We start from the raw sequence: 13968 nt of genomic DNA on the forward strand, positions 1-13968 counted from the left end.
GTGCCTACAACACTGCTACAGGATTTCACAACTTCGTGCTACTTTCCTCCCCTTTCTACGCTCTGGTAGAACTACAATTCGGGTTTCACAACTCCGTTCTACTTTCCCAGGATTTCACAGGTCCGTGTTACTTTCCTCCCTTTCTACGCTCCGGTAGAACTGCAACTTGAATTTCACAACTCTGTGCTACTTTCCCTTCTCCAAGACTTCACAACTCCGTGTGACAATCTCCTTCCTACACCCCCGTAGGGATCACGCTTATATGTAGAACAACAAGCTTCTCTTGCTTCCAACTTTGAGACTTCTTGAATGGATTCTTCAATAAGCAGCAAATCTCTCTGTGATGAAGATTTTAACACCCTTGAATATTTCTTTGTAAGCTCTGAGCACTTGTGTATTTTCTCACTTGTATTTCGTGTGTATCACTTTGATGGAAGTTCGTATATTTCTTGCTTGGAAGTTTATCTTCACATCTTCAAATCTTCATCCTTATATTGCCAAATAATAGCCAAAGGGGGAGTTTGTTAGTGTTTTGGTTAGATAGGTAAACCCCATCTTTGTAATTGGTTTTATTATTATAGCAAACTAGTTAGGCCGTGTCAGAGTCAGTCTATTGTATTGAAGATGAAGACCTGATTGATCAGGGAATGCATTAGAAGCTTATGAGAAGACTAGAAGTTGACAAGAAGACTGATTGTCTAAAGATCGTATGCGCTGGCAGAAGGCAGTTATGCCGTGAGGTGGTTTTACAAGAATGACCTTGGTCCTCTTCTCACCTCAAAGGGGTATCTATGTAATCTTGCAAAGAAGTCGTTGGGTATAACAGATTACGGATGCCTCACTGAACCAGAGACTACATATTCAAAAGTGCTGATTCATTGTTGGACTAATGAATCCACCCGATACATTCTAGAATCAAGAAAGAAATCACTTGAATATTACGTTCTATCTCTGGTTTGAAAGAGTTTTTCTCAAGACTAGTTATTCATGGTAATTTGAGTTGATGAATTCGAGAAGAACATTCTGAGCTTAAACCAGTGGACACCAAGATCACGCAGCTGTTGGATGCAGTGTAGGATCCCGTCACGAAGCGGACTGCACCAGAGATTGATCTCCATGGAAGGGACTTTTGTGGACCTCTGAGTGCGTAGATCTCCGACTTCACAATCCACTAAGTTCAAGGTAGATTGGGTACTTACCTTGTATTGTAACTCTGGTGAGATTGAACGTCTCCACCTTTGTACTTTGAAGTTGGGTTAGTGGATTGGACGGATCAGTGATCGTCCCCCAAATTTAGATACACATTGTATCGAACTGGATAACCAAATCTTGTGTTGCTTGTTTACCTTTCCGCACTTTTCTTTGTCTGGTAATATCTCTGATTGACTATCTGATTGATTATCTGTGTTATAGTTGCATATCATCTGTTTGACAAGAAAAGTAGGTAAAAACAGTTAGTTCACCATTTCACACAAAATTACATGTGGTATCAGAGATGGAATGTCTGTTTTAATCAACATTGTTGCAGTGTTCGTGACAAATCAGATCAAGTCGTCATGGAAGGTACTCGTTCTTCTGATAATTGTTACATTTTAACAAATGATAGTACCTGTTTTAGGTCAAAGTTAGAAGAGTCCAAACTGTGGCATAGACGACTAGGTCACATGAACTATCGTGATATGGATAAGCTGATCAAACCTGATGCGGTACGAGGAGTACCAAAGCTAAGTATAAATCACGAAGGAGTATGCAGTGTCTGTGCTATGGGGAAGCAAACCAGAGCTCCTCACAAAGCAGTAAAGACCATTACAACTGACAAATGTTTGGAACTGGTTCATATTGACCTAATGGGACCGACACAAACAGAAAGTATTGGTGGTAAGAAGTATATATATATATATATATATATATATATGCTTGTGTTGATGATTTTTCACGTTTCTGTTGGATATCCTTTCTAAGGGAAAAATCAGAGGCATTTGGAGCATTCAAAACTTTATGTGTAAGATTGCAAAAAGAGAAAGATGAGCCAATAGTCAAAATCCTACGTTTGAGAAGTGATCATGGGAATGAATTTGAAAACTCATCTTACTCAGACTTCTGCTCAGAAAATGGCATAGCACATGAGTTCTCTGCCCCAAGAACGGATCAATAGAACGAAATTGTTGAAAAGAAGAATCTAACGTTACAGGAAATGGCTAGGGTCATGCTAAACACATCACGTCTGCCACAACGCTTCTGGGCTGAAGCAGTGCACACTGCATGTCACACAATTAATCAAATTTATCTAAGGCCTGGTACAATTATGCCTCCATACGAAATATGGAAAGGTAAAAAACCTAATTTGAAATATTTCCATATTTTTGGTACTCAATGTTTCATTCTGACTAATCGAGAACAAAAAGGAAAGTTTGAACCTAATAGCGACGAGGGAGTATTCCTCGGATACTCACCAAACAGTCGAGCTTATAGGTTGTACAACAGGAGAACTCAAACAATCATGGAGTCAATAAATGTTGTTGTAGATGATGAACCAAATGAACCTGATGCCATAACAACATCTGTCGATGACTAAGTCACCATCAGTCATACAACAGAAACCAGCAGATGAATCAGAGGAAGCAGATGAGTCACCTGTCCTTGATGATCCACCAAATGAAGATGATGATTCTGAGGCATACCAGCCTCTATCTGATCATGACAAAAGGAATAAGTCAACCAGAATTCAAAAGAGTCATCCATCAGTCAACATCATGGAGATCCAACAGCTGGAATTCGTACAGGAGTAAAGTAAGGAATAAATTTGATCGAGTTGGCTGGATACTCATGCTACAACTCAAAGATTGAACCCAAGAATGTCAAAGAAACCCTTCAAGATGAAAATTGGGTTAAGGATATGCAAGAGGAGCTTCATCAGTTTGAAAGGAATCACGTTTGGGACTTAGTTCCTAAGCCAGTTGATGTGAATATAATAGGAACAAAGTGGATTTTCAAGAATAAGATAGATGAAGCAGGAAATGTTGCAAGGAATAAGGCAAGACTTGTAGCCCAAGGTTATACTCAGATAGAGGGAATTGATTATGATGAAACATTTGCACTAGTGGCAAGGCTGGAATCAATAAGGATTCTCTTAGCTATTGCATGCATACTAGGGTTCACACTGTTCCAGATGGACGTTAAGATAGCCTTCTTTAATGGCTACCTAAATGAAGACATCTACGTGGCTCAACCTAAAGGGTTCAAAGACTTGAAGTATCCATATCATGTATATAAATTGAGGAAAGCTCTATATGGACTGAAACATGCTCCAAGAGCATGGTATGAACGCCTGACACAGTATCTTCTACAATAGGGTTATGATCGAGGAAATGTAGATAAGACTTTATTTATCAAATCTACTGGAAATCATGTTACAATAGCCCAAATTTATGTGGATGATATTGTATTTAGGTCAACTCTTCAGAAGAATACAGATGATCTGGTAGAAGTTATGAAGAAGGAATTTGAAATGTCAATGGTTGGTCAACTGACCTACTTTCTGGGTCTTTAAGTAAAACAAGGCACTAAGGGGCATTTTGTTTCACAAGAAAAATATGCAAAAAACCTTGTCAAGAAATTTGATCTGGAATCCTGTAAGTTCCCAGAACACCTATCTCAACGTCAATGAAGCTGTCCAAAGACGTCAACCAGTAGACTCCACACTATATCGGAGTTTGATTGAAAGCCTTCTATACTTAACAGCCAGTCGACCAGACATTTTGTACAGTGTCGGAGCTTGTGCCAGATATCAATCAGCACCAAAAGAATCTCATTTGATTGCTGCCAAAAGGATCTTGAAGTATGTCAAATGAACTGAAAGGTATGGGTTATGGTATTCTAAGGATAGTGAGGTCAGTCTAGTTGCTTATTGTGATGCTGACTGGGTTGGAAATTTTGATGATAGAAAGAGCACCTCGGGGGGATGCTTCTTCATTGGGAAAAATTTGGTATCTTGGTTAAGTAAGAAGTAGAACTCTATCTCCTTAAGTACGACAGAAGCAGAGTATATAGCTGCTGGTGGATGCTGCACTCAACTCATATGGATGAAGCAGATGCTGTTGGACTATGGGCTAACACAAGGATCAATGATACTCTATTGTGATAATATGAGTGCCATAAACATCTCAAAGAATCAAGTTTAACACTCGAGAATGAAGCATATTGATATAAGGCACCACTTTATCAGAGATCTCGTTGAATCCAAGGAAATCGAATTGCAATATGTGCAAACTGACAAATAACTGGTAGATATTCTGACAAAGGCACTGGATGCAAACAGGTTTCAGAATCTCAGGTTTGCTTTGGGAGTCTGTCGTATTGATATATAAGTCAGTGGGCTTGGGCAGTAGAAGGGTCTTTGCTCTAAGGTTTTATCATTCGACCAAATATTGGGCCTATATAGTTTTTTCCCCCTCCGTCAAGTTTTAATCCTGTCCATTCATTTAAATTCCAAAAAGGATGAAGGACGTATCAATTTTGCTTAGCTCCATAAAAGTAGCCATACGGTTTTTGACCAGAAACATCTCTTCTGCATGTCAATCACATTAAATGTTTCATTCTCTCACCCTACACTACGAGAGTCCACTTAGCCAAATAACCTTCTCCAACCTGATCATCTTCCTCATTTCCTAAAAACAAAAAACCCAAAAACTCTCTCTCTTAGGGTTCTAAATAAAAAATCTTCCTCTCCGAGAAACCTTTTTGAAACAATGGCAGACCCTATTATTATCTTGATGATCAAGGAGTATATGAAGGATCATTCACTAGAAAATGCCTTGAAGCATGTCAAATCACTCATGTCGTTGTGCATAAAGAAGAGGCTGAAACTTAACCCTGTTATCAGAGATGATATCATTATGACGGTAATAACGAGCTATCCAGAGTTTCTGGAGGGTCTTTCAGTCGATGATACATCCTCATTGTTGGTTCTAGCCACTGATATTGAAGAAGACGTTGTTCCGGCAACTATTGCTGAACCTATGGATGGAAACAGGGATGGTGTCTTCCTAAAGTACTTTGGGCACAAAGCTCTCGAGTGGGAGTCAAATGTTCGTAACCATATTGCTGCACAAGAGTGTGCATTGGAACAAGCTCAGGACCTAGCTCGTCAATGGGTTGAGATTCTTCGAAAAATGTCTAAATCTTTTACTCCCTCTGTTTCAATTTCATCTACTGATAAGCCTTGTCATGAATCTGAGTCTGCCCTAGTTGGTTTTACTGTATCTAAGTCAAGTAAGCCTGTGTCTGATTCTGTTGTTGTTGATAAATCTACCCCTGTGCCTCAGAATGTTGTACCTGCAACAACCTTGTCTAAATCTGTTGAAATTGATGCACCTAAGTTGAATGTTAATTCTGATATTGTCATGAGTGATGTGGATTTACCTGCACCTGTTTCTGTCGCACCCACAAATGTTCAACCTGTCTCACAGTCTACCCAAATTGAACCTGAGTCTGGTATACCTGTTTTCACCCTTAAAACATCCCTAGAATTTCTTGAAACTCTTGAGCACTTTGCAAAATTGCCTACCGAGTTTGTATCCGAAGCCTCTCACATTTTCCAACCCAAGTCTGTAGATACCCCGGTTGATAAGGATGACGATCTCCTTCTGACTCAGCTCACTAAGCAAGTAGGTGACTCTGTTAGGGCCATCGTTCATGAGGAACATCTGTCTGCCACGGGCACTGCCCATCCTGAGTCCACTAGTTTCAAAATCTGAGATGTTCAGAAAATAATGTCTTCCACACACCCAGCAACCTCTGAAAATACCCACTCCATTTCCACAACTCTAGTGAATCAGTCACCAAAAAGAGAGTCAAAGAAATCTAAGAGAAAAAGCATTCCTGAGCAATTTCTAGTTGATCTTGCAACGGAGCCTGCTATTGTTCCTTGCTCTGAGAAAAAGAGAAAGACCACTGTGTCTGAGTCAAGTGATCCACCTGTTCAACAAGTGTTTAAGAATCTAAGGAGTTCTATCTGTTGGTCCCAAAAAGAGGTAAGGTGAAAGTCTAGAGGGGGGGGGGGTGAATAGACTTTCAAACTTTTTCGCACAGCACAACAATTGCTAAGCCAGAGATAAACCAAAACTCTTAACTAGATTGTTAGAGTATGGTGCACAGCGGAAATAAATAAACATAAAGTGTGTGTGAGATTGTGTGAGTAGTATATCTCGTGTAGAGCGAATATGTAAAGAGCAGTAAGTAAAGAAAGCAGTAAAGAACACAAGACAATTATAGTGGTTCGCGAGGTGGTGTAATCCTCCTACTCCACTTGCTCTTATCTCCAAGAGCAATTCACTATATCTACCACTCCTTGGTTCCAAGATACAATGAATTTCCGTGATCTAGTGCTTTGATCACAAAGCCCGCACTAATCACGCCAAGTGACACCACACTGCTGCTTCGGGTTTCACGTCGCCGCGCTACTATCCCAGGATTTCACGACTCCGCGTTACTTTCCCCCTGTCTTCCACATTCCGGTAGAAACGTATCCCGTGATCTAGTGCTTTGATCACAAAGCCCGCACTAATCACGCCCAATGCCTCCGACACTGCTGCTTTGGATCTCACAGCTCCGTGTGACAATCCAGGATTTCACAGCTCTGTGCTACTTTCTTCACTTCTTTTGTTTTGCTCCAAAACAAGTGTTGTCTTGCTTCCAACTTCTGAGACTCTATAGATGATCTTCAATGATGCGCAGGTCTCTTTGATGAAGATTAAAACACTCTGGAATGATTTCTCTTGAATGCTCTGAGTGTTTTCTCTCTTTGAATATATCAAGTAAAGCACTTGATTTTTATGCTCTGTTTTGTTCTGTTTAAGAACTCTCAGAATATTTTTCTCTTGAAGCTCTCTGAGTTATTTTTCTTTTCTCACTTCTCACTTGAAGATTTTTGGTATGCTCTGTACCAAATGAGATTTTTGCTCTATGCTCTTTTAAGCTTAATTGCTCTATTCGTTCCCCTTGATGGGTTCGAATTTTCTGCTCTCTTGTTTGTGAGTTCGTCAACTGCTCTATGCTCTTCTCTTCTTCTTCAAGTCTTCATATCTTCATCATTTTATAGCTGGTAATGAGAATCTGTCCGTTGGAAAGAGACGCTCTCATTTTTGAAATCTTGTATCTTTTTGTCAGAGATCTTATCTTATCTTCTGCAAAGATGTCAGAAAGGATAAGCTAGCCGTTGTTAGAGCTTCATCTCCATGTAAATGGGTTCCCAAACTTCATCTGATATTTCCTCTGGTTTTACGTTGAGTGGAAATATCTGGGTGTAGAACGGCTTCTCTGATTAGCTCTGAAGTGGTCCTTGTATCTTTGGGATTTAAAAATATTCTTCAATTTAATCCCATACTAGTTAAACTAGTATTTTTGCTAGTGAGAATATTTTCACTGTAAGTTCATCTTCATCTTCTTTATTCTCACGTCTGGGTGTTCTCAGACTTCACATTGGTTTTGAATTTCCACCCAATTTGAATTTCTCCTTTGTAATTGACACCCAATTTCAATTGACTTGTAATTGGCACCCAATTTGAATTTCTCCATTGTAATTGGCTCCCAATTGACTTTGACTTGTAATTGGCTCCCAAACTTCTCCCGGTGCTTTCAATTGCTTCCCAATTTGAATTATTGACTTTGACTTCGAAATTGGCTCCCAGACTTCTCCTGGTATTGAATTTCATCTCAATTCAATTTGATCTCCATGTCTTCTTTGAATCAGTCCCCAATTTGAATTTGCATCCCATACTACAACTTCAATTGGCTCCCAATTTCAATTCTACATTGGCTGCCATCTTGAATTGATTCCCATGTGAAACTTATTCCCAATTTCAATTGATTTCAATTTCTCTAAAACTAGCTCCCAATTTCAATTGCTTTGAACTAGCTCCCAATTTCAATTCCTATGAAATCAGCTCCCAATTTCAATTGCTATGAAATCGGCCCCCAATTCCTTTAAATTGGCTCCCAAGTGCAATTGCTTCTCAATTGCCACCCAATTGATTCCCATGTGAAACTTGCTCCCAATTTCAATTGCTTCGAACTAGCTCCCAAGTGCAATTGCTTCTCAATTGCCACCGAAGTCAATTGCTTCGAACTAGCTCCCAATTTCAATGGCTCCCAAGTGCAATTGCTTCTCAATTGCCACCCAAGTCAATTTCAATTTCTATGAAATCGGCTCCCAATTCCTAACAATTGCCACCCAAGTGAAATTGCTTCCCAAATTCCACTTGTAATTGGCGCCCAACTCCATCAGATTTGATTAGATTTGGCTTCTCAAATTTTACCTTGTAAAATTATTAATGGTGAGATTTGAACTTGAACCATTTTACATAACATATTAAACATCATCCACTTCGTCCATACAACTATTAATTAAATTTCCAATCTTCTTTGATGTACTCCTTTCTTTCCATAGATGCTTGATCTCCAAGTCAATTTCATGCATTCTTCCAATCTTAATTTTCTTCACGAAAATTCTTCTGGGATATCTTCTTGAGTAGCATAGACGTGAATATTGTATCATTCATCTTCTTCTTCACTTGAATCCACATACCGAATAAACACAATCATCTGCTCTTTAACTGATATATCTCTCGACTCATCAACTATTATTCCAAATAATTCTTCACCAAGATCATTGATTATTACTTGGGTTACCTCACTTGCAACTGCATTAGCTATATCTTTTTGAATGCAAGGGGCAGTCATTTGGTGATTTTCAGGTGCATTTTGTAACACTACTTTCGCAATTTTGTCATTATTATTAGCAAGTAACCTTAAAGCCTCAAGGAAGTTTCCTCGATTAAGTGAGTCATAGCTTTCATCATGTCCACGAAAAGCAAGTCCTTACCTTAAAAGAAACTGGATACATTCAACTGATGAAGTCAATCGAACACGATAGTCTTGTTTCGATTGCTCCCACTGTTTTGATACACAAACTTGTATGTGTTGCTCTTGATTCATTAAGTCTCGACAAGCTTGTACGTTCCTTGCGTGAACACTATTATGACTACCAACATGTGCTCGCAACCTTTCCGGCCCTTTTTTTCCAATTGTTGAATCCTTCTGTAACAAATGACTCCCCTCCTGCTTGTTGTCCGATGCTTTCATCTTTGAATAGATAACAACATAAACAATATATTGCATCTTCTGATACACTATACTCCAACCAATTACTATGATATTTAAACCATTTAGGATTAAACCTCCTATTGACACCCGTAATCACTCTAGTAGGAAAAACATGATTTTTTTGTTGACAAGGACCTATTTGTAGATATCTTTGCCGCACAATATCTCTATCATTGATATGATATTCATAAATGCTTTTCCTTTTAGCCGGATCAACTTCAAGTTCATCTATGTTAACTCCAATACACGGCCTACTTGTCACTTCCCGACTACCTTGACTAGATGAATCCCCAAAAGTTGATTTTCTTTTTAAGAATGTTTCCATAACTGAACCAACATAATTAAGTAATCACATCAACATAAGCATCTTATTAGACTAATTACTAATCAAGTAATCAATTATCAACAAATAACAAATAACACAAGTAAATCAACATAAGCATCTTACATTCTTGCTGGAAGTCTGGAACTACATTTACATTCTTACATCTTACATCAAATTAGCAATTAGTAATTAGACAATTAGTTAAGTACTAACAGATTATGTAATTAGTAATTAAGCAAAAAATACAGTAGACAAAAACTAGAGATTACTATTTACTAACAATCTAACAGATTAGTAATTCACTTATTCACATAGAATTAGTAATTCACATAGTGACATACTGACATAGAATTAGTAATTCACATAGATTAGTGATTAACTAGACAAAAACTACAGGCCTAAAGCAGTCAGTTGACTCAAATCAATTGAATAATTGAATTAGCAAATTAGGGCAGCGCAACAGTGTAATTCAAAGTTCCAAACTAGTATCAATTGAATTAGAAAATTAGGGTAATTTCAAATTAGGGAAATCAAGCAAAAACAAATTAGAGATATTAGGGCAAATAAAAAATTAGGGCAATTAGGCAAATAATTGAATAAATTTTTGAAATTAACATTTATAATTCAAATTGTGATAAGTTGATGTTCATTAGTAATGGAAGGGTTGAAGAACTGAAGAAAACCAAACCTGGGGATGGTGTTGAGGCGACTGGTGATGGCGGCTTCCAGAGGCGACATCGAGGCAGTGGGACTGTGGGAGGCGGTGGACCAGCAGCCGGCAGGAGTGCTGCCGTGGTGGCCGGTGGGTGCCTGGGCGGTAGCGGTGGCGACTTCCAGAATCGTAGTCTTCGCGGTGGCGACTTCGGTGATGGATGTATGGTCTGCGTAGAGTTCAGAGAACAAATGAAAAAAAAAATAAAAAATTATATATATATATATATATATATATATATATATATATATATATATATATATATATATATATATATATATAACAACCCCAAAACAACGTCATTTTGGGGCTGTATAATTTTGGGTAGTGGGGGGCAGCTGCCCCCATGTTCCCTCCGCCCCTGGTTACATGCAATTTACGTAGCAAACATTTATCATGCCACAAATAATTTAAATCAGTTTAAGAGCAATTAGGCATGTTCATAAATCATTCATGGAGATTAAATCACATATACATGAGAATTTACTTGCAAAACAAGTAACGTCCAAATTATCATGCAATTAAATCAATTAATTGTCAAATAGTCACAAATTGCAAACTATAGCAAATTGGTTTGCATGGCACATAGACACCCGTACACTACTACATGCAATTACACTAATAAACAAATTACACAAATTGCAATATAATTCACGTAAATTTCAAACAAAAACATGAACAGAATATGTTAAATAAATTATTTTGAGCACAAGTATCAATTTAAATAAGGAGATTAAGTCCAGTGATCAGGGTCGTTCAAATAAAAATTGGGGCCCTGTGCAATATCATAATTTTGGCCCTTTTTTTCATAAGTAATTTCTATATATAAATAATAGTTATGCTATTCAAAAAGTTGTATCAACATATAAACATGGCATAAAAAATACATCTAAAATTTTATTTAAAAAGCGACACGCGTCGTGCACATTTAGACGCAAAATCATCTACCAAACTTTTGATATCAACTTCTTCCAAAAGCTCATTTTTAATGGAGATTAAAGCTAATCCGTTGACTCTCTCTTGCAACATACTTGACCGTAAGTAAGATTTCAACAATTTCAACTTCGAAAAACTCCTTTCTGCAGAGGCAACAGTAATTGGGATAGTCAATAATATTCGATATGCAATAGTAGCATTTGGAAAACAACCCATTTGTTTCAATGAATTCAATATACCCAGTGCACCTATCTTTTCTTTTGATAAAATCTCTCTAAGCAATTTTAGCTCCAAATACAATTCATTTCGATCAATATCACCATACTGATCATCTCTCTTAGGAGCTGCTTCTAAACAAGTGCAACAAGACTTCAAATTGATATCAGTCATCGATTGTAACTTGTCAGAACTAAACAAAAAACCAAAAGTTCCTTCATATACTTCATATTGCTCAAACCTCTTGGTCAATGAAATAATAGCTTGATCTACAATGTATAAAAAATAATGAACTCTAAAAGATCCTTTGGGTGATAATGAAGTGTCATCAACACTCTCATCAAATTGTCTTTTTCTACGAATTTTTTGCTTTTGAGGAAACACTGGCTCAATTTCTAATTCATTGGCAATTTCCTTTGCACTATCCATGGCACTAGAAAAACCATTTTCTCTATAATTCTTGAAGAAAGAAACTAACCCTTTAATTTGATTAATAGCAACATCAAGAAGCATATCTTTTGTTTGTAATTGTTTGCTAACTAAATTAACCGCAAATAAGATTTCAAACCAAATGACTGTCGCTAGCAAAAATTCAAAGTTACTAAGCTCATTTGTCGCTAAAGATCTTGCCTCACTTTGAATTTTAGAATCACTGTCTGTATCTGCCACTTGAAGTAGGGCTTCTCGAATATCACTGACTTGATATCTAATTGCTTTGACACTTTCCACACGACTTTCCCATCGAGTAGATGACAATGGCTTAAGAGTTAGATTTATTACATTACATTTCAAGATATGCCACCTCTTTGTGGAATTAGCAAATATTGTGTAAATACGTTGCACTACTCCAAAGAAATCTCTTGCTTTCCCACAACTGTTTGCAACGTCACATAAAGTCAAGTTAAGACTATGACTACCACAAGGAGTATAAAATGCTCTACGATTTACATCTAAGAGTTTTTTTTGTACACCTTGATGTCCCCCTTTCATATTTGACCCATTGTCATAACCGTGTCCCCTTACATTATCTATATCAAGATCAAGTGATATCAACACATTTTGTAATACTTCAAAAAGACCTTGGCCAGTAGCAAGCATAAGTATCAATCGTTTTGAATATTATGACTAAGATAATGATGATGAATATCATGATTTCTAACACCTAAAACATGCTCTTGAATGATAGGATCAATTGAGATTTGAGAATTTTTTAATTGAGATTTTGGATTAGGAAATTTAATTGCCGAATTGCAGTTTTGGTAATGTCCTTATAGTCTGGCCTAATTGTCCTTTTATATATATATATATATATATATATATATATATATATATATATATATATATATATATATATATATATATATATTAGGTTTTTAAAGTAATTTGGGCTCAATTATCTTTATATAAAATAAATACTATTATTACTATATATACCTATAGTTTTATTTTTAAAACATGGGGCCCCCAAAAATTGGGGGGCCCTGTGCGGTCGCTCATGTTAGACATGCTCAGAACAGGCCCTGCCAGTGATACTTAGCTCGTTCGATCATTTTCAATTCGTGCCTTAAGGTAGCAAATCTCGTTTCGCATAATGTCCGCAACTTGATTCTCCTTAGGGATGTACTCAATTTTTAGATCTTTCTTTTCAACATGATCCCTTATGAAGTGATGTAGAATGTCGATGTGTTTGGTTCTTGAATGAAGCACCGGATTGTGAGTGATAGCAATTGCACTAGTATTATCACAATAAATACTAAAGTCATCTCAATTTACTCCGTAATCCTTCAATTGTTGCTTCATCCATAGTATTTGCGCACAACAACTTTCTGCAACAATATATTCAGCCTCGACGGTACTGGTTGCTATGGAATTTTGCTTTTTGCTGAACCAAGAAACAAGCCTTCCCCCCAAGAACTGGCATGTTGCGGAAGTGCTTTTTCTATTTATTTTACAGCCTGCAAAATTCGCATATGAAAAACCCGTTACTGTAAAATCAGTACCTTTAGGATACCATAATCCTACATTAATTGTGCCCTTTAGGTATCTTATGATCTTCTTGGTGGCTTTCTTTTCGATTACTATAGTTTCTGTTTCAGTTCGAACCGAACCGTGGTCATCCCTACATATAAGCAAGAATTTGTTGGAGAAGAAAAATAAATAAAATGTTTACTTTAAGGATAGAGATGTCAGTTTAATATATCAGGTGGGAAAAACCGCCACTTTTAGAATAATTGAGAGGGCTTATATGCTTATATGAATAATTCAGGGGGAAAATGTGCTATAAACATATAATTCAGGGGAAAAAAGTGTCATTTTCCTATTTTATTTATGCAAAAAGAAGACAATGTATTCTAAAGATAATTCTAGTATGACATTTATATTCATTTAGGGTCCGTTTGGAACCACGTAAAATGACTTCTGAAAAATATTTTCTGAATTATCAGTGTTTGGATACACTATGAAAATCTAGGCAACGGAAAATATTTTCCGTTGACTGGGAAAAATCAAGCCATTTTCCGGCAAATGCTCTGTCGGGCCGGGGTGTGGGGGCCCTTAGGGTTGGGGTTCAACCTTTTGGAAGAATGAAAATATTTTTTGGAAAATGACTCATTTTTTA

The 13968-nt window shown here is 37.2% G+C and overlaps 1 protein-coding gene across 1 annotated transcript; it reads right to left on the minus strand.

Moving 5' to 3' along the window:
* Positions 1 to 8550: 8550 nt before the first annotated feature.
* Positions 8551 to 12449, minus strand: LOC109179475. Its single transcript, XM_019328962.1, has 6 exons — positions 11853 to 12449; positions 11231 to 11810; positions 10176 to 10368; positions 9611 to 9651; positions 9298 to 9489; positions 8551 to 8876 (listed from the first exon to the last, which is right to left on the minus strand). Exons 1-6 carry the CDS (start codon positions 12447 to 12449, stop codon positions 8551 to 8553), a joined length of 1929 nt encoding a protein of 642 aa, XP_019184507.1.
* Between the last annotated feature and the right edge of the window lie 1519 nt (positions 12450 to 13968).

This window comes from Ipomoea nil, unplaced genomic scaffold (assembly GCF_001879475.1).
Source record: "Ipomoea nil cultivar Tokyo-kokei standard unplaced genomic scaffold, Asagao_1.1 scaffold0925, whole genome shotgun sequence".
NCBI classification, from domain to species: domain Eukaryota; kingdom Viridiplantae; phylum Streptophyta; class Magnoliopsida; order Solanales; family Convolvulaceae; genus Ipomoea; species Ipomoea nil.